This window comes from Aotus nancymaae, unplaced genomic scaffold (assembly GCF_030222135.1).
Source record: "Aotus nancymaae isolate 86718 unplaced genomic scaffold, 86718_ANA_hifiasm-v0.15.2.pri h1tg000059l, whole genome shotgun sequence".
In the NCBI taxonomy this organism is placed as follows: domain Eukaryota; kingdom Metazoa; phylum Chordata; class Mammalia; order Primates; family Aotidae; genus Aotus; species Aotus nancymaae.
In genome coordinates this window covers 52,550,650-52,577,688 of record NW_026988473.1, presented here as the reverse complement: position 1 = coordinate 52,577,688, position 27,039 = coordinate 52,550,650, and the positions used below count along the sequence as shown (strand labels likewise).

The following is a 27,039-nucleotide window of genomic DNA, read 5'->3' as shown; positions in this document are numbered from 1 at the left end:
ACCTGTTTTGTAAAAGGGTATTCAGTCTGCAATTAACATCTGATGGCAGCCTGACTGTGGCCGTGAGAGTAGATGTTTTTGAGCCATTTACTCAAAGTCAGATGTAGAATTTATTTGAAGTGTAAAAGTTTTTGGAACTGAAAGTTTGAGGCTTTCTGCCACTTACAAAGATATGAGGATTTGAGCCACAACTTTTATGTAAATTCTTATTAAAAACAGTGCTGTGCAATGTTGTTTCTTGGATAGAATTTTTGGATGCTAATAGAATAAGCTATGTACTCTAGTGCACAATTATATTCTCTCCCTGTTTTCTCGCTGTTATGCTTGCAAGCAAATTGTTAAATAAGTTCGTTTTGCTCCCCAAGAGCATTTCCAAAAGTGTGTTGGAATTTCCCACTGTAGGTACCTGGGCTCTATCAGTATTTTCTGTACTGACCTTTGTAATTATGATACAGGAGACTACTTAAACAGAACTTTGCTTGCCAAACAAATATAAACACAAAATTGCTTTAAGTTGCTAATTGTTCTTTCCTGCTGTGGACATTGGCCATGACCCAAAAACTTGGCTGCTATTTCAGCCATAAGAGATTTTCTACAGGTCCTCAAATACTATCTCAAGTAAAAATTCTTATGTAGTACACTCATTCCTGGTGGAGGTAAGAAAACTTCTCTCCTAATAGTGTAATAAAATTTTATGTTATAAAATGAAAATAAGCAACATTCTTTCATATTATAAAGAACATAACATAAAAACAAATTATCTTTTGGCTGGGAGGAGATGCCAAACCCATTCTAGAACATTTATGCCATTTTTCCATGCTCTCTTCAAGCCAAGTTGATTGCATACAGATCTCCTAAGGGGATGTGCAACTGATTCCATGGTCCTGGCTCAAGGCAAAAAATGGAACCATGACTGAGGGCTTTTGTAAAATATCCTTTGCCCAGGTAAATATATAGGTGTGAGTTCACAGAGACAGGCAAGTAGACAGATGGCAGGCTGGAACCCCAGGCTCCAAGGTGCCCATGACCAGCAATACCTAATTACATCTCCTCTGGTGATCACCTCTCTGAGTACTGGGTGCACGCACCAGCCCAGAGTGTCTTCAGTGACCATCGGGGTTCCTGTAGTAGTCTATAGGCAGCATGGTCCCTGAGAGGAGAAATCTGAGGTGCTGTCCTGTACTTTCTGGCAGCTGTTTCCCTTGAGACACAGCCCCTTCTGGTCCTTCAATGGATCCCTGTGACTCAGAATTTGGAAAGTTTAAGTCTCCTAATTTAAATCATGCTTTCTTTATGTTATGTTTAACTTCTCTACATTTTATAATTTTTAATAATAATTATCCAAGTAATATATGCACTGTGTTAAAAAAATCACACATTGAGAGAGAGAGAGAGAGAGAAAGAGAGATTGAGAGAGAGAGAAAGCTTTAATTTAAAGTGGACCTGTGGGTCCACTCCCAGAGGGAACCATTTTTATTTACTCTTTTTTAGTTTTAGGTTTCTGGTAATTACCACTATCTTGTAAATAATGTATTTGTACTTTAATTTTTTGTTTACCAACTTTAGAATATATATGTGTGTTCATGTATATGTGTGTGTGTGTGTGTGTGTATATATATATGTATGTGTGTGTACGTATATATGTATATATGTTAAGCTGAATACTTACTAAGGAGCAGCTATTTTTGCTCCCAAACAGAATAAAATGTTCTGTAAGACTCAGTGAAGTTAAGTTATTTTTAAAAATGCTGGTGAATTAGGATAGAGAAAAGCTATGAAAGATTGAAGACAGTGGTAAAAACCTAGAAGGATTTTCCTCTCAGATTGCTCCACAAATATTTAAATTTCTTCTTCTATGTTAAGGAAATGCAAGTTGAACACACACACAACACAAACGCATTATGGGTATTTTTTATGTAAAAAGCCAACACAAAAGTATAATCAGAGGACCTATATTCAAAGAAAAGAACATTACCCTTTGTCAAAAGCTCAGTTAATTAATGTTTTTAGTAAAAATAAAATATTTACATTAAAATAATATATTTAAGGTTTAAATGGAGATGTTTTTTGCTTTAACTGATTTTTTTCAGTTAACTGATCCCAATCACATTAGCCAAGAAGACTTTTTAATATTAGAGTACAGTGCTTAAGAGTAACCTTCACCAAGTTATTTCACCTTTCTGTACCTAGATTCTTCATCTGTTAGTTTGTAGTAATAATGGGTTTTCATGATAATCAGTGAAATACCTTATCACAGCATCGACACTTGTTAGGAACTCAAATGTGGAGCTATTGTTATTGCTATTACAATATTGCAATTTTGTAAAAAAATTAGTAACTACCCAGCCTTGAAGTGTGATTGGACCCTCCAAAAAAGCAACATAGATCTATGTTAATCTTCTGCCACTTTAAGATTTCTGTTCCTTGCATCTAAAGTCTTCAATTATCTCCATCAATTATTCAAAATCTTGTCATGTTCTAATTGACTTGGTATTTGGCTATTAACTTTTTTTTATGGCATTTTGTGTTTCTTAGGCTATTTTATATGATTTTCTATCATAAAATACTTTATTTCATAAACAAGGAAAGCATTTTTAAAGAAAAGCATATTTCTTCACTATGTTGTTAAATATATCCAGCCTCTTGATTGTACATTTTGCATTGAGAAGCCACTTTCTTCTGTTTCTTTCTCTCTTCCTTTTGACAACATTCTATTAAGATACTCTTTAACCTTCACAGAGCTGAGTCTCATGTTACTGCCACTTAAAGATTAGGTAAATTAGTTTCCCTACTTTCTCTTTCTTGAATTCCTTTTTCCTTAATTAGTTAAAGTACATTCTCAAGTAAATTTTTCGAAAGAAGAACATAGTATATAAATATCGAGTCCTTTACATTTTAAAAAATGCTCTTATTCTACCTTGATATTAAATAATGATTTGGCTAAGCATACATTCTACATTGAAAATCATGTTTTCTTAGTATTATGAAGGGATTGTTTCATGGGCTTCTAGCATTCTAGAATTCCTTAAAAGAATTCTGAAGGCAGTCTGCTTCTAAATCTCTTTATAGTCTTCTCTTTCACCTTGAAGTTCTGAAATTTCATAGCAATGTGTCTGGGTGTGTGCTCTTTTTCATTCATCTTTCTCAGCATTTCCTAGGAGAGTTAATCAAAAACAAATACAAACAAACAAACAAAACACAAACGATGTCTTTCATTCTGGGAAATGTTATTTTTTTTGACAATTTCTTCCATTGTCTCAGTTTTCTCTTTGGGGAGCCTTCTAGGTTAATCTTCTATGTTTCCATGCTCCTCTATTGCCTTTTCTCTCTTTGCTTCATAGTCTTAGTGTCTTCAAAGACAAAGATTTACCTCAGAGTACTTTAGTATGGGTGAGGCTTTTGCTCCCTCCTCCTACTTCTCCATACTTCTTTCTCTTTACAAGAACCATTCAACATTATTTTTCACCCACTCTGTCGCCTAACTATGGAGTTTGGGCATTGAGAAACACATAAACAAAAACTCAGCATGAGTTTACCTGGACCATTGGGCTTTATTTCTACCTCCCTAAAACACCAAGCTATCCCTAGTACCTATTTCAGAAGAATTAGGGAGCTAAAGATCAGGCAGGATTATTTCTCCTTTTTATGCCTGTATTAGTCTGTTCTCATGCTGCTCTGAAGAAATACCCAAGAATGGGTAATTTATAAAGGAAAGATGTTTAATTGACTCATAGTTCCACAGGGCTGGGAAGGCCTCAGGAAACTTACAATCGTGATGGAAAGGGAAGCAAACATGTCCTTCTTCACATGGCAACAGCAAGAAGTGCAGAGTAAAGTGAAGGAAAAGCCCTTTATAAAACCACCAGATCTTCTGAGAACTCACTCAGTATCATGAGAACAGCATGGAGGTATCTGCCTCCATGATTCAATTACCTCTTGCCAGTCCCTCCCATGGCACATGGGGATTATGGGAACAATGATTCAAGATGAAATTTGGGTGGGGACATACAGCCAAACCATATCATTCCACCCCTGGCCCCTCCCAAATCCCATGGCCTCACATTTGTTTGTTTGCTTTTTTGAGACAGAGTCTTGCTCTGTTTCCAGGCTGGAGTGCAGTGGCACAGTCTCAGCTCACTGCAACCCCACCTCCTGGGTTCAAGCAATTCTCCTGCCTCAGCCTCACGAGTAGCTAAGACTACAGGTATGCAACACCATGCCCAGCAAATTTTTGTATTTTTAGTAGAGACAGGGTTTCACCATGTTGGCCAGGATGGTCTCAATCTCTTGACCTTGTGATCTGCCCACCTTGACCTCCCAAAGTGCTGGGATTACAGGCATGGGCTACTGCACTTGGCCATGGCTTCACATTTCAAAACACAATCATGCCCTTCCAACAGTCCCCCAAGTCTTAACTTATTCCAGTATTAACCCAAAAGTCCAAGTCCAAATCTTATTTGAAACGAGGCAAGTCCCTCTGTCTTTGAGCCTGTAAAATCAAAACTAAGTTAGTTACTTCCTAGATACAATGGGGGTACAGGCATTGGAAAAATACACCCATTTCGAATGGAAGACATTGGCCAAAACAAAGGGGCTACAGGCCCCATGCAAGTCTGAAATCTAATAGGGCAGCCATTAAACCTTACAGTTCCAAAATGATCTTCTTTTACTCCATATTTCACAGGTCATGCTGATTCAAGAGGTGGTTTCCCATGGCTTTGAGGGCTCCACTCCGTGGGTTTGCAGGGTACAGCCCCCTTCCTAGCTGCTTTCGGGCTGGCATTGAGTGTCTGTGGCTTTTCCAGGCACATTGTGCAAGCCATCAGAAGAGCTACTATTCTGGTGTCTGGAGGATGGTGGCCCTCTTCTCACAGCTCTACTAGGCAGACCCCAGTGGGGACTCTGTGTGGGGGCTTTGACCCCCACATTTCCCTTCTGCACTGCCCTAGCAGAGGACATCCAGGCATTTCCATATGTCCTCTAAAATCTAAGCAGAGGTTTCCAAACCTCAATTCTTGACTTCTGCACACCCATAAGACCAATGCCACATGGAAGCTGCCAAGGCTTGGGTCTGGCACCCTCTGAAGCAATGCCCTGAGCTATACCTTGGCCCCTTTTAGCCATGACTGGAGTGGCTAAGATGCAGGGCACCAAGTCCCATGGCTGCACACAGAAGGGGCCCTGGACCCGGCTCAGGAAACCATTTTTCCCTACCAGGCCTCCAGGCCTGTGATGGGAACCTGCCAAAAAGGTCTCTGACATGCCTTGGAGACATTTTCCCCATTGACTTGGTGATTAACATTCGGCTTCTTGTTATTTATGCAAATTTCTGTAGCCAGCTTGAATTTCTCACCAGAAAAATGGCTTTTTCTTTTCTATTGCATTGTCGGGCTGCAAATTTTCCTAATTTTTATGCTCTGCTTCCTCTTAAATGTTTTGCTACTTAGAAATTTCTTCCATCAGATAGACTAAATCATCTCTTTCTAGTTCAAAGTTCCACAGCTTTATGGGGAGGGGGGAAATGCTGCCCGTCTCTTTGCATAGCAAGAGTGACCTTTACCCCAGTTTCCAACAAGTTCCTTATCTCCATCTGAGACCACCTCAGCCTGGACTTCATTGTCCATATCACTATCAGCATTTTGGTCAAAACCATTCAACAAGTCTCTAGGAAGTTTCAAACTTTCCTACATCTTCCTATCTTCTTCTGAGCCCTCCAAACCGTTTCAACCTCTGCTTGGTACCCAGTTCCAAAGTCACTTTTATATTTTCATGCATCTTTATAGCAGCACCCCACTCTCTGCAGTACCAATTTACTGTGATAGTCCATTCTCAAATGCTATGAAGAAATACCCAAGACTGGGTAATTTATAAAAGAAAGAGGTTTAATTGACTCCCAGTTCTGCAGGGCTGGGGAGGCCTCAGCACACTTATAATTGTGGCAGAAAGAGAAGAAATCACACCCTTCTTCACATGGCAGCAGCAAGAAGTGCATAGTGAAGCGGGGGAAAGCCCCTTATAAAACCATCAGATCTCATGGGAACCCACTCTCTATCACAAGAACAGCATGGAGGCAACCACCCCCATGACAGTTACCTCCCACTGGGTCACTCCCATGACATGTGGGGATTATGGAAAATACAATTTAAGATGAGATTTGGGTGGGGACACAGAGCCAAAGCATATCAATGCCCATATTAAATTAATGGTTCTTTTTATAAACCATTATAAAAACCATATTAAATAAATGGTTCTGAGTGAAAGGTTCAGAACCTTGACCAACAGCAGTCAGAAGGCAGTTTCAGCAATGTCTACTTCTTCTCAAGATAACATTAAGTAAAATTGGATATCATCACCTACATTGGTTTCTCAGCTCACTAGTGGTTGTGGTCTCTATCCTTAGTTGTTCAAAGGTCAGAGTAGAAATTGAGTTACTCATTGTCTTAGAAGGGGAGAGGGCATTCTCTCATGCTGAAGTTTCTCACTCATCACCTGGTTATTGCATCTTTCTCTTGAGATAATCTGCATCCCGTTTTTATAACATGATAAATAGCGATGACTTTTAACTGCAACTTTTTCTTTCTTATTTTGGGACAATGAGATAATGGCTCTTGTCTAGTTTCTAACAAATTATACAGCAGCAAACATCTAGAAATTTTCAAGACAATATGGAAGTTGTGAAAAAACGACCAAACAACTTTTGTTTTTATTTTTTCCTTATCATATATTGTATAAGTGTCCTGATGGAAATGGCATTATTTCAGCTCTGTGCACCATGTTTTCCAAGTGATAAATAGCAGACTATGTGTTCTCAGTAGAGAGAAACTTCATAACATCACAGCAAATGGCAGGGATGCTCCCTGCACTTAGCTTTACAGGATTATCCAAGGGTCCTCTGATACTCTTGGAGGCACAATAGTGAGAAATAAGTATATGACTGTCAGGGGCCTGGGAAACCCTGGGAGGGACCCCAGACTCTGGAGGTGGAGGGGCAGTACTCCATTAAGAGTACTTTGACAGAGGGTTTGAAAGGGACTATGTACTTGGCTATTATTGGTATTTGGTAAAACGATGGCATTGCATGTATTTGTAAAAAAAAAAAAAAAAAAAAAAAATCTAGCTCTTCATCTACCTTCCCCTTCCTTAGTTGATTCTCTTCTCTTATATTTTTATGAGAATGTCTCATCCATTCCAATACCTCTTATTTCCGTTTTATTTATTATCTAACCCAAATATCTTCCAGAATATCACCCAAAATGTCTTCCAGAATAGCATGCCCTTGTGGGCCTGATATGTTAGCATTGGATACCTAGGCCTGCTGGATCATAAGCCTTTACTTGTCCACAGATAAGAAGAACCCCTGTTCTACTACTTCTTGTGTTTTCCTGTGAGTCCCCCATTGGTGATATGGTGGAGAATAGAATCTTACATAAAATGAGCCATTTTTTTCTTTGGCTTTGCTGTCTTTCATCCGAGCCTACTGCTTTTGTCCTCCTTCTCATTCATACTTGTTCTTACTATTTCTGTATCCTGATGCTGCTCCTGCTTTCTTTGCATTTGTTGTCTGCTAACCTCTGTTCTGTCCATAGACCACTGTCTAATCTCCCACTGGTGATGCAGCTTCAATTTCTTCCACTCTTTCAGGTGCGAGAATCCTGTCCTCTCTATGGCTGCTCTTTGGAGTCTTCATTGTTCCTGTCTCCAGTGCTCACATTTCTTACTATTTCTGTATCCTGATGCTGCTCCTGTTTTCTTTGCATTTGTAGCCCTCTTTCTTGCCTCAGTCTCTAGAGCATCATTTGGAATGTACCACAGATTTCCCTCCTTCCTCAGTATTTGTGAAGCAGCTGCCTGAGCTCTCTGGCTCCTGTTCTTCCACATGTACCTTTGCAAGGCAAAGATTCTGTTCAGTGACCAACTTTCAGCAAAATGAGACAAACATCTTGGTTTATCATCGAGACAGAAAGTAGAGCAGTGGTTACCAGGGTCTGGAGGAGGGGAAAATCGGGAGTTAGTATTTAATGGGTACAGAGTTTCAGCATGAGATGGTGAAAATGTTCTGGAGATGGATAGTGGATCACCACTATCACAGCACAACAGGATGAATGTAGTTAATTACCACTGAACTATACTTTAAAATGGTAAATTTGATATTAGATATATTTTGCTAAAATTTAAAAAAATATGAATAAAAACCTCTACTTGGTTTAAAGAGAAGTGACGATTACAGAAATGTCTTAGGAAAAAAAACACTGCCTGCTCATGGCTATAGCTCTGTCCACTGCCTGTTACGCAGAATTTTTGTAACTCAGAGAGGGCACACCTAAGGAGAGCACTTTCGAAAAGAATTGGTAATCTTTGTATCTTCCAGCTTCATTTAAGAGTAAACTGTATGGTAATCTTAAGTATTATTTTTCTTTATTGATCAATGATTTTTAGAATAATTATGCCATTATTAATAATCATCCTAACAATGAATAAATGCCAACCGCTATTCATGACTCCTGATAAAAATTAACAATTTAAAAGAGACCATCTTTATTTTAGTAGCATGAATTATTTGGTAAAAGGAAATTGACAGAAAGCTGACAGTTGAATACAAAGACACAGGAGCCTATGCTTTTAACCAATTACTAATAGTCGAAGCCTACCATGCTTTCAGCACAGACAGATCCATGATCTTGGGGATAGAGGTGGGTTTCAGGTAAGGAGTTATATGTTGGAACAAAGTCTGTGCTTTGTCACAGATGAGGGTTCAAGACAGAAATGAGGAAAAAAACAGGGAAAAATTTGAACCAGGAGTCCACTCTTTGTTCTGACATTAGGCAACCTTGTAACTTGGGAGTATTTCTCAGGAGAGACTCTTGTAAAGTTAATATTGACCACAGAAGCAAGACTATTTGGAGATATATTCAGGCACTAAGAACTTCTCCTGAAGATTAGTTTCCCTGAAACAGTCTGGATGGGCCACTCCAGCCCCAGTTATATAATACCTCCATGAGCAGCAGCTCAAAACAATGTGTTGTGAGGTAAATTTAATACATGATGCTTCTCCCAGAACCAGTGCTCCTTCTACTATACTCTTCTGCATCTGTGGAGTCTTAAATGTTTAGAGAGGGATGAAATATTGTATCATTTTCAATCACGATGAAAACGTAATCTTAATGCCTGTTGTGTGTATATACTTAAACACACAGCTTCTTTGCCAGTTCCTTTTCCTAAAGCACACTTTTTAGTGGAGTAAGGAATAGATATAAAATGTAGCTTAGAATTTTATCACTCATTAAATTTGAGTTCCTCTGATGTGCCAGACATCATGCTAAGTTGTAGGAGATACTTTAGAAATAGGGTTTCTCACACAATTTGAGAATATAAGATCTAGAGGCCCCTTCATATATAAAAGCTCATCTCATTTTTTATGTTAGGAAACGACTCAGTCTACAGTGAATCAGCCTGGGTCCCAGTGGAAACAGGTGATATGGCCAAACTAGGTAATTTGAGAAGAGTTCAGTATAGGACCTTATTACAAAGATATGGTCAGGATTCAAGAAAAGGAGCAAAGGATGGTGCAGTACTTCAGGGCTAGTAATAGTAGGGAGCCTTTGCTATCCACAGGCCTGAAAGAACCCCCAAAAAGAGCTGTGGCCTTCAGTAGAGAGACACATGCAATGTGGTGACTTAGCGGGAAGAAACATGGAGGAATAAATGCTATAACTTCGCTCGTCTCCCACCCTCCAGTTTCCCTCTAGGGGCCTCCTTTTGGTTGAACTCAACAGAATCCAAATGCAAAAGAGCCCCTTGTGATAGTTCATGTAGGTCAGCCTCACAGGGCCCAAAGCTGGGGAAAGAGTGGAGGGGAATAGAATTAAAATGCAAGTGTTAGGACATGGTTTCAGTATTCATCAGATGTTGGAAGAGAGTCTTTTGACTCTAAAGGGCAGCACATAAAAATGCTGAGTTATTTGAGCATAGGATTTTTAAGTTTCCAATTTGAGAGAGAAAATATTGTTTTGCAGTCATAGAATTATAAACTAAAATGCCCAGAACCTAAGCAGCCTGCAGATACTCACACACAAAATGCATTAGCCCACTGCTCCCAACAGCTCACCAATACTCACCAAGAGCTCTGCTTCTTGTTTCAAGAACCATGAGAAGACTCTAGGGAGTGTCTCACATGTGTTTAAAAACAAGTCTACACCCAATCTCCAGGTCATTTTCTCATATATCTTGTGTCTTGCTCAACTCTCATGTTCTGAGGGGGAAAAAAAACTCCCCATGTAACTCTCTTCATGCCAACAGAAGCCTGGGAGTCTTCTGCCCATACCAGCTTAAGCACAGCTAGCAGAGAGCATGTATCCAGTCTGCTCTCTAAACACATGCAGGGCCATGTGTTTAAGGATCAAGACCTTGTCCTGAAAGTGTCCAGCTATGCCTGAGGAAGGCCAGGAGGGGAAGTCTGCCCAATCTTAGGGTCTGAGCAACAACAAACTTTCCAACATTGCACCATGCCTTGTGCAGGAAGGTGAAGGTCATATAGAAGTGAGAGGCAAGGCTGAGCCTGGCTTTCTAATCAAGCAAAATACTCACTTCTTGGAATGGACAAGTGAGGGGTGAGAGAAATGAGCAGGAACATTTAGGGAAAAGTCACTTCTCATGGAAGCCAAAAATGTGAAGAAACTTTCCCACATTATGTATTGCTTTATGAGATTTTTCTAAATTCTCATTCACAAAGGTGATTATAAGCAGCCTTTTGATCTTATTCCACATGGTAGATGAGAGATTAAAACAGGAATTGGATCAAAGCAAGACAAGATCTGGCCGAGGAAAGGACTTCGACTGAAATAGTGTGGAAAAGGGTCCTGTGGGAAATGTGAATTATTGAGCCAATACAGTAGTACTAAGCTTAAAAAGAATTTCAGGCAACACTCTGAAAGCACTGTGACAGGTTTTATACAGATGCAAGTGCATAGCCAAGCTAGAAGGAATCTCTTCCCCCATTGCAGAGGTGAGAAATGGCCCAGGAGAGTGCAGGTAGCCCAAAGTCTCACAGCAGGCAACAAAGCTGGTCTCCATTTCCTGAATCCCATTCCCCTCCAGCTCCACACAACCCTACAGAGCAGATCGAGATCCCATTTCCTGTGGGCACACCAAAAAGTGTTGTTGACCTCTTTGGCCGGTCCCCAGTCCCCACCTGTTCTTGAGTTTTGTTTCACAGTTCTTTTCAGGCAAAAAGTCTCAATTGTCGAAAACCTTGCACCATTCATGTCAGATTTTCTATAATTTTACAAGAATCCTAGCACATCTGAGTGTTTCCATTTACACTGCACAGGCCAGAATCCAACAGTGTAGAAAACACTGTAGATTTTGCAAGCACTTCTAATTAAGTGGGTATAAAATATTTTTAAGTAGATTTTCCCCCAATTAAATAATTTCTGGAGCGATTGAGTAAAAAGAGAGCAGAAACCCAGCAGTGAACCTAATAAGGATTCCTGAACCTTCCTGTTATGCAGATAGTGGAAACTCAGGTGCAACAGGTTTGGAGGTCAGAGATTATGTACACAAAAACTAAAATCTAGCTCTTAGTGTATATGGCTCCAGGCAGTCAGTGTCTGGCTTCAGCAGCCCCTGCCCGATCTGGGCAATATAGGGGTGGTGATGCCAGTGTGAAGAGGAGCTGGTCACACTGATGAGACAGCACTTTGCAAATAGAAGGTGTAACAGAAAGTGTTCTCTCAATGCTAATTTTAGGCCAGCTCCTTAGTTAACATAGGCAGAATCATCTGGGCAGCCTTCTGAAGAAGGAATCAGACAGCCAGAAACAGTCATATTTCAGATGTTCTTCCCTTTACGTCGATCACAGAAAAAAATACGTTTGATCCCATTTGCCAATTTACATGTTCCAATTCATTTTATTAGCCCTCAAGCTTATATTTAAGGCAGCAGAGTGCTCTGTTTACCTTAAAAATGGTATGGCCCTGCAGACCCAAGTAAATGCTCCTTAATCCTTTCAATTTTTGCCATGAGCTAGAGTGAAGAGAACTACGTGTCTGCTGCAAGAATGAAAAGCAGGAATGGCCCTAAGTTTTAGCCTTCAGTTAAATAGCACTAAATGACTTATGGTCACTAATGAGAAGTATTATAATGGTTTCAATCTTAGATACAGACATTGCTGTGTACCCCAAGTCATATGGCAGTTTCACAAGAACCACGTAATGTGAGAACCATGCCCAAATCTGCTATGACAGAGAAAGATCATTGAGGGGAGTGACCCAAGATCACAAAATATAAATGATGGCAAAGCTGGTCTTAGGTCACTTGGAATATACAAGTTGTTTCCCAGGGACACCATGTAAAGCTCAGCAAGTTGTGCCCTGTGCAATATGCATGGCCATAGAAAGAAACCCTCACTTTCTCTTTCTCCTGGTGAAGTCTTTTGGCCACATGACAGATGACGTGGGTTTTACCTTTGTATAAGAGAAGTAGTAATAAGTAGGATTTGACTCACTCCTCATCTATGGTGTCTTAGTCTATTTGGGTTACTATAACAGAATGCCATGGACTAGATGGCTTATAAACAACAGAAAATTTTTTCTCACAGTTCTAGAGACTGTAAAATTCAAAACCAAGGCACCAGCATACTTTCTGTGTCCCCACATGGTGGAAGGAGTGAGGGAACTCTCTTAAGTCTCTTTTATGAGGGCACTTATCCCATTCATGAGGTCTTCACCTTCATGACTTAATCACCTCTTGAAGGCTCCACCTCCTAATACTGTTACATTGGATGTTGGGATTTCAACATACAAATTTTGGGAGGACACAAGCATTAAATCTGTATCATTCCACTACTGGCCACCCAAAATCTATGTCCTTCTTACTTGCAAACTACATTCATGACATCTCTAAAGCCTCAATAGTTTTAGCTCATTTCAGCATTAACTCTAAAGTCTAAAATCCAGTCTCATCTAAATATTATCTAAATTGAATATGGGTGAGACTCAAAATATGATTTTATCCTGAGGCAAACTGCTTTCCAGCTGTGAACCTGTGAAATCAAACAAGTTATGTGCATCCAAATGCAATGGTGGAAAGGCCTAGGATGAACAATTCTATTCCAAAATGGAGAAATAAAAAAGGAAAAGGAGGTAACAGGTCATGAGTAAGTCCAAACTGTAAGACAAACTCCATGAGGTCTCAAGGCTCAGAAATAATCCTCTTTGGCTTAATATTCTGCCCTCCAGGCTCACTGAGACTGAGGGCCTGCCTGGGGCTGTGGCTCTGCCCCCTGCTGCTTTGTCAGGCATAAGCTGAGCCCCCAGAGTTCTGCCACATGGCCCACACACCCACACCTCTGGGCAGCCCTTCCCCCATAGCTTTCAGTGGGGCCATTTAGCCTATTGAAAGGAAGGCAATGGCCACCACTTTTGAAACCAAGGAGGTAACCCTGATGATCTGTGAATCTTCTTCAGGGTCATTCTTCATTTCTCTTGATAAATAGTGCATGTCTCAGCTGAATAGCATTGTGCTCCCATCCTGTAAAATCCGAATCTGACAGCCTTCCTTCATTCCTTCTCATTTCCTTCCCCTTTAGTTCATATTGGCAGTTTCCCTGCTGGGGTGGCTGATTAAGTCTGCAGTTCATACCCATACTAATCTCTCAATTAGTCAGTTGGCCACACTATTATTGTTCTCTTCCAAACATGGGTTCTAATTTTTTGCAATGTGGATAAACTGAGAATATTGTAAATCTACAAGTTCTCATTCTGTTTTGCTTAACAATTCTGTCTTTAAGTCATTCTCTCTTCTTTCATTTTACTATAAGCAGCCAGGAGGAGCCAAACTGCAACTTCAACACTTTGGTTAGAAATAGCTTCAGCCAAATATCCCATTTCATTGTTCCCAATTTCTACCTTCCACAAAACAGCAGAACATGAACACAATTCAGCCAAGTTATTTACCACTTTATAACAAAGATCACCTTTCTTCCAGTTTCCAATAACATGTTCTTCAGTTCCCTCTGAGACTTTATCAAATGGTCTTTACTGTTCATATACTACAAACATTCTGGTCATGGGCACATAAAAGTTCTGTAAGAAGCTTGAAGCTTTCTCTGCAGCTCTTCTCTTTTCTTTCTGAGACTTCACCAGCATTGCTCTTAATGGTCCATTATGGCAGTGTAAGCTTTTTCAAGCATGCACCCCAAAATTCTTCCAGCTTCTACCCATTACATAATTTCAAAACTGCTTTCATATTTTTAGGTATTTGTTTCAGCAGCACCCCCACTTCTTGGAATCAATTCCTGTTAGTCTTATGAAAAGCCATCTCTGAACTTTATATATTGGTTTATGTATGCCTGACTTCTAGACTATAGTGGTACTCTATAAATTGTGACTCGCGCTCTTGAAATTCTCTTGACTAGTAGTTCCTTGAGGGCAAGGATTAATTTTATTTATTTTATATCCCTAATTCAATACATAGTAAATATCAGGTACTCAATAGAAGCTCCTTCTCTTGTCCTCAGTAATTCAGTTCAGTAAGCACCTGTTGAAAACCTGATATTGTTTTGATGCCAGGCCATTTTTTAAAGCTGCCAGAGGCCTCAGTATTTAGTAATCAAAGTGATTATTTATTCACAATAAGTCTCAATATGGAGCAGCCAAATCCTGAAATACCTCATGAAAAAAAACACAAACAATAACTTGTATTTAGTGAGCACTGCTATCTTTCTAAATATGCACTAAAACCCCAAGAAATAGATACCATTATAATCCCAGTGTTACTATGGCAAAACAAGATATGGAAAATTTATCTATGGTTACACAATGTTGAAATGCAGATCTTGATTGTGTAATTCTATAACCTATATTTGCCACTACTGTGATATGGTGCCTGTAGTATAACTAAAGAACAATGTTTCTGCAATGTTGCATTTACCAGATGACTTAAGTTCAATCATTTAAACACCAAGTATCTGATTTAAACTGGAATCTATTACATGCCTCTTATCCAAGATGTTGCAAGGTCACCACTCAGAGAATGTCTTCTGGCCTGTTGAGTTGTGTATGGAGCTAAGTTCTCCTTCACTGGATAATTTCAGAATGTTGTGATGCTTGAACTCAACAATTTCTCCTCCTTCTCTTTCTCTGCCTCCTATTCCTTCTTCTTCTTTTTCTTTCTTTTTATTTGAATAGACTTTAATTTTTAGAGAAGTTTTAGTTTCACAGGAATATTATCTTTTTAAATTGCAAAAGCAGGACACATTCATTTTGTAAAGTTTAATAATACAGAAAATAGGATATTAAATGGAGGTTTTGTAGTTACATGAAAGGGATATTGATGAGGTAATTGTGGCATGAATTGTTCTGGATTATCTGTAAGATTTCTTTTAATACAGTGTTTCCTCTTTGGTTCAGCAATCTGAAACACTTATCATCAGAGCTGTCTGATCCCACCTGTTTCCATTATCTAATTACATTACCACCTCCCTACAAAGCACCATTGATATCCTCAAGTTCTCTGTGGGCTAATTTTCTAACTAAATTTCCCAGTATTATATTTATTAGGACCCCCCCACTCCGCCCTGCAGGCGCAATTATCTGAGGATCAAGAAAACCTCTTGTATTCTGAACATGGGTGTGTGTGTGTGTGTGTGTGTGTGTGTGTGTGTGTGAGAGAGAGAGATCATATTTATTCAGAGAGTTGAGATGCTTGCTAAAAATGGAGACTCTGGACCTCACCCAAGACATATTAAATAAGAATATCTATGCTTGAAGTCAGAGATTCCGCCTACCAAAACTTGTTTTATTTTTACTTTCCATCAGGAAATTGACAAACATATTTAAAAGTAGAGAGGTTAATATAGTAAACTCCATGTGCTCAAAACTCAGTTTCAACAATTATCAATTCATAGTCAATGTTATTTTATCTATAATGTGAAGCAAATTGTGGACATATCATTTGACCATTTCTACATATATCTAGAACACATAACCACAATACAATAATCATACCTAAAATAACAGTAACCTCTAATGTCATTACATTTTAAAATCAAATGTGTCTTGTTTCATAAATGTGTCTTAGTTTTATGGTGTTTTAAACCCAATCACGTAACTGCTCCAGGCTGGACTGGCTCCTCTCTAGGCCTGTTGCTCAGCTCCCATGCTGGGACTTTTGTCCACCAGTCTTCCAACTTGAATACAATTTTTCCTGTATGCTGTGTTTTCTGTTTCATTTTAATCTCCTACATTCATCCTTAAGTAACTTGCTATGATAAATACATAAAAAATAATTTTTCTGACTTGTTTTGAAAGGTGGCTTTTTCAGCCCTCACACTTTATTGATAGTGTGTTTGAGTACAGAATTCTAGGTTGAACGCAATTTTTTCTCAGAAGTTTGCAGGCATTATTCAGTTACCTGTGGTTTCTGGTGAAAAGTCTGTTGCCACTGTGGTTCCCATTTCTTTGTTATTTTTCCAGATTCATGTCGTCTCTTAAGTTTTGTGACTTTCTCTAATCTTCATGTTTTGAAATTTCACAATAATGCAACCAAGGTAGTGATATTTTATAGGTGCTCAGTGGACCCCTATCCACTTGTCCTCCAGTTCTAGGGGACTTGGTTTTTTTCTTTGATGACTTTTACCTTCATTCTCTCATTCTCTCTGTTCTCACTTCTGGAAAATTTAAATATTGGACCTCCTGAATGAATACCTATCGTATTTTTCGTTTAAATTTCCCAAGTCTCTGTTTCGCTTGGTTTTGTTTTTCTCGGTCTACATTCAGGTACATGTTCCTTGACTTTGCTTTCTACTGAATTTTTCTTCTATTTCACCAATTACATTATTTTACTGCTAGATCAGATTGGATCTCAAGGGTGTCTTTTTCCAGTTACTGCCTCAGTCATAATTCTCACCCTTGGTTGCTGTTTTATAAATCTCAGTACATGAATTAATTTGCCCCTTGCATTACTGTAATTCGTTTCATGTCAGGGACCATTTATTCTGATGGCTCAGCTTGGTTACCCTCTTTTGAGGTGTCAATTTGCCCATTTGTTCCATGACTTTTCTTTTATTGTCTGTTTATGTGTTTTTCCTGGCCCTTCAAATTTTAGGAAGATAACCAATGTTTCACATCCATGTGAGTATATGGGCTTAAGTTTTTTACTTGTTGGCCAGTAGTCACTGCCACTGTAAATCAGGTCCACTTTTTTTAAAAAAACACTTGCAGGAATCCCCTAGAATTATCGGTGTCCAGGTGGAATGTCTGCTGGGTCCAAGGTGTCATGATGTCTTCTATCTGGTGTGCCAGGGATATTGCTACAATGCATCATGTCTTATGGCTAGGGCTAATAGCCACTAGAAGAGGTTTCTGACAAACAGGCGTGATTACAGGACATCCTGTGCCACACCTTCCCTGGGAAGAATACACTCTATGTCAGCTCCAAGTATAGTTTTATGCACAGTCACCCCCAAAGCAGCAATACTTCTAGGGATTCGGATCAGAACTGGTTTGCCATTTGCCTCTTTTCATCCCTGAGTGACTATCTGGTTATTACCTTGACTTTTGGAAAAAAGGACTAATTATGCTATTCACATTCTTTAGAAAAATTACCTCATGATTATATAAAAATTAATAATAAAACAAATGGTCATGTACCTACCACCTAACTGAAGAAATAACATCTTGTGATTCTAAGCTGATGCTCCCTCTCCAACTTTGGAGGTCATGGGTCTGAGGTGGGAAGTATGGCCTTAGTGATGCTGAAGTAGCTTTCTAGCACCTGTTTCTGAAAAAAACAATAGAAAGGTACAAATGTACTATCTAGAAGGCATACTCAGCTATTTGTAAACAGTAGTACAGACAATTATGCATGGTGTCTGGTGTGGCTGTGTAGGTCACCAATAGTGTTTCCTGCAGGCATTTCTCTCTGGGCCACTGCTAACTCACACAGCACCTTTGTGTAAATCAGAAAAAAAGCCACTCCTGCTATTTGCCATAATTTAAAAAATAACAACATGCACAAAAATCTATAATGACTACGAGTGTAACTGGTGCCCCCTAGGGCTTACAGGCCACAACCCACACAACAGTAATTCAAGGTAAACATAGCAGATGGTACAGGGCCCCTCAGATGGGCTTTATCACTTGCTGAATGCCTACTGTGTGCCAGGAACTCTTTTAGATTCTTGGCACTCAGTGTTGAGATGAATAAGATCTCTGCTCTTCTGGATCCCCCATGACTGGATTTCTGAGCAGGCTGTTTTGTGAGTGCAAGAGCTGTAGACAACTAACAAGCTGGAATTGTTCTTGAACTGGGTCAGAGGTCCTGTGGTTACTAGTTAAAAGTGAGGCAGAACTTCATTTTACTCAAAATGCTATCTATGCCAAGTGAAACCTGAGAGGTCATGTTGTGCTAAGCTGATGAGTTCAGAGGTCACATGGGGTTCTTACATTTATGATGACCCTATGTCCTAATTTTCCCTGGACAGTCCTAAGCATCTTATCCCCATGTAATTATTAATATAACCCCTTGTCTCTCCTAAACGTGTCCCAGCTTTGGACAGTAAATTATATGATCACATAAATTAGCTTTTGTTGTTGTTGTTGTGGCAACATCCCTTTAAAATCCTAGTTACTTAATACACTAAATATTTAGGTTTTGCTAATGGATCTGTGGGTCAGCTGTAGCTTTGCCCCAGGTTGTCAGTCATGTTTTAGTTTTCTCCTTGTTTTGCACTTTGGGCTAATGCCACAAGTCTTCTCATTATGGCAGTCAGACTGAACTATCAGCTCTTATCTGAGAGCTCTTCTTCTCATGCAGAAGGTGGGAGCACAAGGGACCTCTGCTTCAAGGTGGCATGGGCCATGTTCACTCGTATTTCATTGACCAAAGCAAGTCATATGGCCAAGACCAACATTGGGGATTGGGACTTACGCTTCTCCCTTGGAGAGGAGCCCTGTGATAGGGCACAGTGACTATTTGGTGAGTAATAATACAGTTATCTCATCACATTCCTAAATCCTACGTCCTCCCAATGTGCCCCTCCTCCACCCTTTGCTGGTGGTCTCCTAGCAGTGTCTATCTCAGGACAGAGTTGAAGTGATTAACAGGATGTACAGAAGTTTTGTCTCCATTTAGATTACAGAATGTGTTAAGGGATTTCACTGCTATGTAGAGAGCCTGTTTTGTGTTGGAGAAGGTGTGGATTGATGTTTGCAGCCTGATTACCTGGGACAGGGTTTCCTCCTTCCTGGTCCCCCAGCACTATCACCCATTGTAGAGGTCTGCACCAGCATGTTCTCTACTCTCCTGTGTGAGTGGTCAGAACCAGGTGGAGTCTGGGGTCAAACCATGCCCCCCGCCTCACGTTAGGCTCTGTGAGGTATACTTCCTAGCCCCTTTTACTTTGTCCCCACTGACTCCACTCTCTGTTCCCCATCCCTGCCTGTTGCTCTGCAACTGGGATTTTAAATTTCTCTCAGTTTCCCTTCATTTGCCTGTATTAAATGTTCACACTGATGGGCTTTTCTTTTAAAACAATTCCAGACATTCCTCAAAGTTACTGGTTAACTGATGAATTGGTGATGCTCTTTCTTATTTTCTATTGTTTATCCCATTTCCATGGGATTTGAGGAGATAAAAGTGAAAAGGATTTGCACAGTTACCCATATTGAAACTTTAACCCCAGTATTTTCAAACAGAGATATAATATTGTTTCACTGAAAGGGTGAAGATTGATTGGGAGGCATAGAGGAAATACGTTAAATCCATCACCAGCCCTGGCAGCTGGGTTTCTTTTAAGAGCAGTTTTTGATAAACAGGTTTATCAGTTCACAAGAATGACCAAGTGCTGTCAGAGTCATGTTGAAAAGCACATGGATGGTAGTTGTTCAGCTTGACTCAGCAGGTAAGTGACTTGCAGGAGGGGTTCCCATGCATGCTTCAGCAAAAATACAGCTTTGTCACAGATGGTGGTATGTTGGCAGTGCTGTGCATAGTTGAAATTGTGAGTACCAAATGACTCATTTCTAATTTTCTCCTTCATTAGAATATGAATCTGTGAAGACATGGTGTGCGCCTATCATGTTCCTCATTGTATCTCCAGAGCTTAGCATAGCACTTGGAATGTAGTAGGCATTCAGAAAACTTTGGTTGAAGCAATGCAAATATTAATGATGGGCAGTAGAGGCAAACCCTGGGGAGAATCCTTGGGGATCCTCAGTGTAATGAAGCACAGTAATGACAGGAAGGGTTCTTCTTTAAAATAAAGACTTTACAGCCACCATAGTGCCAGAAATGCCTTCAGATTGGTGCTCAGCCTCCCTGGCTCTACTGTAGCCTGGGGAAGAAGCCTGGAGCGGGTGAGCTGTTTTGAACCTTAGGGGCACAGTCACTGGATATTGTACTGCCAAGACTTGCTGAACCCGTGGGGCTGTGGTCCATGATCCATGTAGCAGATGCTGCGATTACCTGCCATATCCCCTTACCACTTCAGTGTGTGCCTGTTGACCTCCAATGCAGCCTCTGCATTGATTTCAATGTGGGATGTTCCTGACCACTGGAGCTTACTTTGTTCATCTGGGCTGCAGATTTCAAATGATGGGAATTTAATACCCTTTGGGAAATGCCCTCAAATTAACAACTAAAGAGAGCTAATGTGTAATACCTTGGATCCCTTGCCACTTGGGTAGAGTAAATCTGAGGTGTATTAGGCCTCCCCAGCAGTCTTAATCTTTACTCCCCTACTGTAGGAACTGGCTTGATAATGTACCTTTTACTGGCTTCCCTTTCTCCTTCTAAATAATGCTTTGCCCTTGAATAATTGTTTTAGGGTATGCTACTGGGGAAACCCAGACTACAATATTCTATCCTGGGTCCTGAGGATCTGCCACTGAGTAGGGGTTGTTCTTGTAGCTGCAAAATCCACAGAAGACTTGAGCTTCATTTTGCTTAGAACCTTAAAAGTTAATAGGAAAAATAAAACCAAAAAAAAAAAAGCACTCTAGTTTCTCTTAATTTAAGAAGTTGTGACTTACACAATTCCTCGATGATATTATACAGCTCTCTGAGATGACAGAGTAATTTTTAAGGACATTTGAAAACTGCCCTGCTCAAAAAACATTGATTGGTGCTGCCTGTGGGGTAGAGTCTTATTTGACTTGAAGGGCGTTCTAGTCCCCATGAATATATTCATTTTCTTGCCATAGCAGGCTGTTTATTGTTTCTAAACATGGCCTGCATGCTGTGTTACCTCCTGTTTGTTTTTGCTCATGGGTCCTCTGGTTTGTTTATGAATTCTCATTGTCACTGCCCCAGAATCAAGTAACCCAGCTGTGAGCCCCAGCGTGGCCTTCCATAGTCAGCTCCCGAGGGATAAATGGATGAGAGGGTCATTCTGCCCACCCTATGCAATGGGTGGGCGTGGGGGGAATGATCACACTGACCTTTGATCTTCGCTTCTTTGCAGATATCTCAGTGAGCCTGCTGACCCTCGTGGTCACTGCCTGTGGTCTTGCTCTCTTTGGCGTGTCTCTCTTCGTGTCTTGGAAACTCTGCTGGGTTCCGTGGCGAGAACGAGGCCTGCCCTCTGGTAGCAAAGACAACAACCAGGAGCCTCTTAACTACACGGACACAGAGATCAATGAGCAGGAGAACAGCGAGGACTTCCTAGACCCTCCCACGCCCTGCCCTGACTCCTCCATGAAGATCAGCCACACCTCCCCTGACATTCCCCTCTCCACCCAGACAGGGGTTCAGGAGAACTGTGCCCATGGCATCCGCGTGCAGCGCCAAGTCACAGAGCCAACCTCGTCGGTTCGGTTAGTAATGCCTCTTCGTTTCTGAATGCAAGCAAGAACCACCCCATTCCCCTCTCTGGCAACAATAGCACTGATTGGTCAAGGAGCCTATAACCTTTTAGATTTCCCTTCTGTATCAGAAACATGAATATGGGGAAACCCTATGCTTCCTATGCTGAAGTTAGGTTCTGAGCCCTTCCTGGTCTGTACTTAGTTCATAAAAATAATAGTTAACATAATAAGACTTAGCATGTGTGAAGTACTCTATAAGAACTTTATATTCATATTTTATTATAGCTTGCAACTTAGCATGAAATGTATACTGTTATCATTTTTACTTTACAGTTGAAGAAACTTAAGTCAAGGAGATTAAATTTTTTTTTAAGTCATATATATAAACACCCAGGTCAGGGTTGGAACCCTGGTTCAACCAACACAAGAATCTGAGTTCTTAACCACTCTTCCCTGCTGCCCTCCTACTGCTGTAGAATTTATTCCCTGTGCATCTCACCTATCCTAACAGTCATGCACAGGCTCTCTTCAGACCCCACAGTGTGGCTGGAGGTCTTTGTCCATCTCCAGCCTTTGGGAGGGTTACAGAGTAACCAGGCCTGGATCACTCTCTTTTCATTGTCTGGATGCTTTCTGCTCTTCAGCAGTAGAGAAGTAATATAATGCCGTGATAAAAGGTGCAGTCTCTCAAGTCAAATGAATTGCCTTTACTTACATGTGTAAAATTGAACAAATTATTTAAAACTCCATATGTGTCCATTTCCTCTTCCTCAAAAGAGGAATAGATAGTACTGATTTGTAGGTGGTTTTAAGACTGAAATGATAACATGTGCTGCACAGGTCTGGCACCTAGTAAATACTCCAAAATGCGAGCTGCCATTTTGCTGTTAGTATTGCTATTATGGCCTCTCCCAAGGCTCAGACATTGCACAAAATTGTGTTTGAGGCTAAACGGACAGTTCTAAATCACTGGATATAAAAACTCATTTTCAATAAGAGATTTCAGGAAAAGAGACTCAGGAAGCAGCTCTCTTTAGAATGAAAATATTGGCCTGAGTGATGGCCAGAGGAATAGCATGTGCTGTTATTTGGAAAGTATAAGCACAGTTTGGATGTATGTTTTTAGAAATCTTTATTGTTTGTTCTCCAGAAACAGAAATAAGACTTTACCCTTTTCATGTTAATTGAGTTTATCCTAGAGGCTCCACTCATTCTCATTAAGTGGGATGGAATATGCCAGTTTATAATTTGATTGTTTTAGAAACTTATTTTTGCATCGTTTCCAATTCTGAATCAAAGAGGCAAATCTAAAATATTCCCCTGTGAGGAGATGGGTAGTTGTTTGCCATTTGATTTAGAAGAAATCCTCAGATTTTATCACTAGGATTTATCTTCAGATTTAAGACTTAAATATAACTAGAGCTCTGTTTGATGCTGTCATAAAGCTCATGCAATGTGCAGACTCATAATCAAATCCTTTCAGTATTTCAATAACTAGAGCCTTTTAGATGGAGTCTCCATTGAAATTTCCATCGAAATTGTCTCCTGTTTCGTTCTACTCTGCATGTAACTTTTCTGGTCTAGATTCCTCCAATAGATAGTGGTAGTACGTACTGTGATCTTACTAGATTTGATCTGAGAGCTCTGCCATAATTCTAACAAACCGATAGCAATGTTGTCACTATAATTATCACAGTATTTATACTGGAAAAGTGTATCAATACTCTGCATATCAGTAAGTATTTGCTTAAAAAATAAAAACTGTTATCATCACTACTGATTTGTAGAAATTGGATAAAAGGAAAAAAACAAAGAGATAGAGTGAAGGAATTATCCCTGTAAAATGCACTCTGTGTTCAAATTGATTTTAGTTTGGGAGGCATGCAATTATATTATCTTTTCTGATGGCAAAAATCAGGTTTAGCAATATCTGAACTACCATAAGAAAACTACTCTTTCTAGCTGCATCCGACCTAATACTGACAATTTTCATTGTTATGCATTTAAAACATTCATACCTAAATTGCTACTGACCTAGTTTTATGGGGTCTGTCTGGAAATACATATTCTTGTCTCAGGATCTCACCACAATAAGAGCAGTGCATGGTTCTTCTAATTCTTTGGGAACTGGGTTGCATCATGAGAAAATGCACACACATATACATACTTTTTGCTAACAAAATGGAAAAAAAGAATGAGGTTTCCTTTATGCCTCAAAGCATTTTTAACATTCTTCTTTAAGTAACATTTTTGATAACCATATTTAGGGAGGGGAAAGATAACCTTTGCTGAGACAGCTCTAAACAGTCTGCTTTTCCAGTTACTGTTTCTTCTCTCTTTCTCATTATGTTCTTTACTATCTCCCTGCCGACACTGTCTTCCTTACTGCTTCCATCCTGCAGCCGTTATCACTGTCTCAGGGCAAACTTTATCTCAGGGTTCCCAGGGCACATAAGACATAGCCTCCATTTAAAGATGTCTTCAGGATCCTTGCGATTGGCACAGTTTCTGTTGCAGCATTTACATCAAAAATCTCAACCTCACCTGGCCTCTTCAGCTTGGTTGTGTTCTTGGCTATGTTTGGCTGACACAGTGCCTTTTTGGAATGTCTTAAAGATGGGCTTTGTTTTATCTTCTAAAAATGTTTCTGGTCAGAATGACTTTCTGTTGTTCTTTCAAGATCAAGCATGTTAGGATTCTGTGTCTAGTTACCTCAGTGACTATTAGTATCATCCAAAATTCCTGTTAATTCTTTTTGATTTGAATGAAATCCCTTTTGTACAGTGACCCAATATGCTGGAAATGTGGATATTTTAATTTTCTCAGAATTTTTAAATACCAGAGCTTTATAAAGTTCGCTACTCCAAATGTATGAAAATCCCTGGATCCCCAAAATAGAAGGAACCTTGAAAGGCCATCTAATCCATTTCCTGATTCATGTCCTAAGATGAAAGTTCATCCTGTTTTTTTAAGTCTTATCAAATTTCTTATGTAATACTTCAGTTTTTCAAAAATTTCAATTACCACACCACAAACTCCTTATCAAGTCTGTTAAGGTCCTGCATGATAATACTGCACAGTCTGCTTCCAGCCTTACCTATGGCCAGGGCCACCGTGTTGCAGAACCCTAGGGGACACTTTTAACATGAGTTCAATAGGAGACTGCATGGAAGAAGCTCGTTATACTGTAGCTACACTAGCCTCTCTCTTAGTTCCTTCAGCTTCCCAAGCCCCTTCCTGCCTTGAGGTCTTCACACATGTTGTTCCCTCAGCCAGAAATGGTTTTCCTTTTTTTTTTTTTTTTTTTTTTTACCCTTCTCAGGTCCTTTACTTCCCTAATGCCTTAGGTAAAACATCACCTTCTCAGAAACGTCTCCCTGGCCACCCTATCTGAAGGCTGTGTTCTGTTCCCCATTCCTTCTCACTTGTAATTCTCTCTTGCATTGCCTTGTTTTCACTCCTTCACAGGATTAAATTATTATTATTATCATTTTTCAGAAGGAGTTTAGCTCTTGTTGCCCAGGCTGGAGTGCAGTGGCGCGATCTCGGCTCACTGCAACCTCCACCTCCTGGGTTCAAGCGATTCTCCTGCCTCAGCCTCCCAAGCAGCTGGGATTACAGGCACGTGCCACCATGCCCGGCTAATTTTTTATTTTTTAGTAGAGATGAGGTTTCACCATGTTGGCCAGGCTGGTCTCAAACTCCTGACCTCATGATCTGCCCGCCTCAGCCTCTGAAAGTGCTAGGATTACAGGCATGAGCCACTGCACCCAGGATTAAATTATTTTAAGTGATTATTTATTGCTTGTACTCCCCTCTAGACTGGGTTCTGTGAGCCCAGAGACCACACCTGTTTTGTTTCTTTTTATCTATCCAGCCCCTAGCAACCCTTGGCACACGGAGAACTTCTTTCCATGAATGACTGACAGAATATGTTGGTGAATATCAGGCCACTTTTCTCTTGCTCATCTGACAAGAATGGCAAAGGGCCAGAAGTATAACTGAGTGGAGCCTGTAATGGTGAGGCTGGTAGAAGGCCATTTGTCCCAGGTCTCATGTTCATTAAGAGCCCCATGTTAGGTGTTTGACCCTATCTCTGAATTAAGCAAATCCACAGAGTTATAGAAATATGCTGACAGAATTGAAAGAGGAAGATAACCATCACACTCTAAATTTAGGTCCCATGACTGGCCACAACTCCAGTAAATAGTACACAAAACTTAAATGTTGTAATTATGCTATGAGTAGCACATTTCTATTAAGTTATATTTTTGTGTGGTGAGAACATTGGTTCAATGTAAACATCTAAAACATAACTCTTGAATCATGGTTATTTCCTCATATTTAAATAAGCTAACTGCTTCAAAAGTGGAAGTTGCCTAGACCTATCTCAACTTCCATGAGACCCTGAAACGATATGTAAACGAGTGTTTTCTCTACGGGGATTAAAATTATGAGAAATTATTTTATTCATAGCATTTCTGTATTTACTCTAGACACAGATATTAAGCATTTGCTATGTGCAAAATTCCGTATTAGGTGGTGGCAATGAAGAGAGAAAAAATATATAATCCTGCCCTCAAAAGACCCACAGCAAGAGCCCAATTATACACAGTGAAGTCTCAATTTGTCCTTTAGAAGATTAATCTGGAAAGAATATATAAGATGCATGGCACAGTGATGAAGACAGGGGCCTGTCAGAAGGCCTGAACTCAGCTGGGATCAATGGGAATGAAAAGAGTTATATGATGTGAGCTACTGTAGAGAAAGTTTTGGTGAACAAAGGCTCATCTTGGTTGTAGAGGATAAAATATTCAAGGTTTCAAATCTGTTTAAATTGGGAGGGAGTGGGAGGAAGCAAGTCTTGCCTCAGTGTATCCACCTATACTTGACCACACACCTCCACTGGCCCCAAGGCCTGATGCCTGTCTCTTCATTATCTCACTTATGCTGGAAGCCCTTGAATCTTCAGGCCAAGAAAGCCTCAGATTTCCACTTCCTCCTGCCCTTGTAGTCTAGTAACTGTGTCTGTCCCTATCCAGGATTTCCCCTTCTTCTGTGTCTGCCTGTGGTTCAGGACAGACCAACTCTCTCTTCTTCATGATCAAGGGGATTTTTGAAGAAGAAAAACAAGATCCTTTCTCCACTGTTTCCATAATTCCCTGCCTTGACTTGAACATAGGAAAGAAACCAGTAACATTTCTGAAACAACAATTGGTTTCTATCTTTTCTCTCC

At 40.0% G+C, this 27,039-nt stretch overlaps 1 protein-coding gene across 1 annotated transcript in view; it reads left to right on the top strand.

The window, feature by feature from the left end:
- SYT9 (synaptotagmin 9) overlaps window positions 1-27,039 on the top strand; it is a 245,313-nt gene that overhangs the window by 30,787 nt on the left and 187,487 nt on the right. The window contains exon 2 of the mRNA XM_012456732.2: window positions 21,461-21,812. Within this exon, the coding sequence (XP_012312155.2) occupies window positions 21,461-21,812 (352 nt within the window). The remainder of the gene's footprint in view (window positions 1-21,460; window positions 21,813-27,039) is intronic.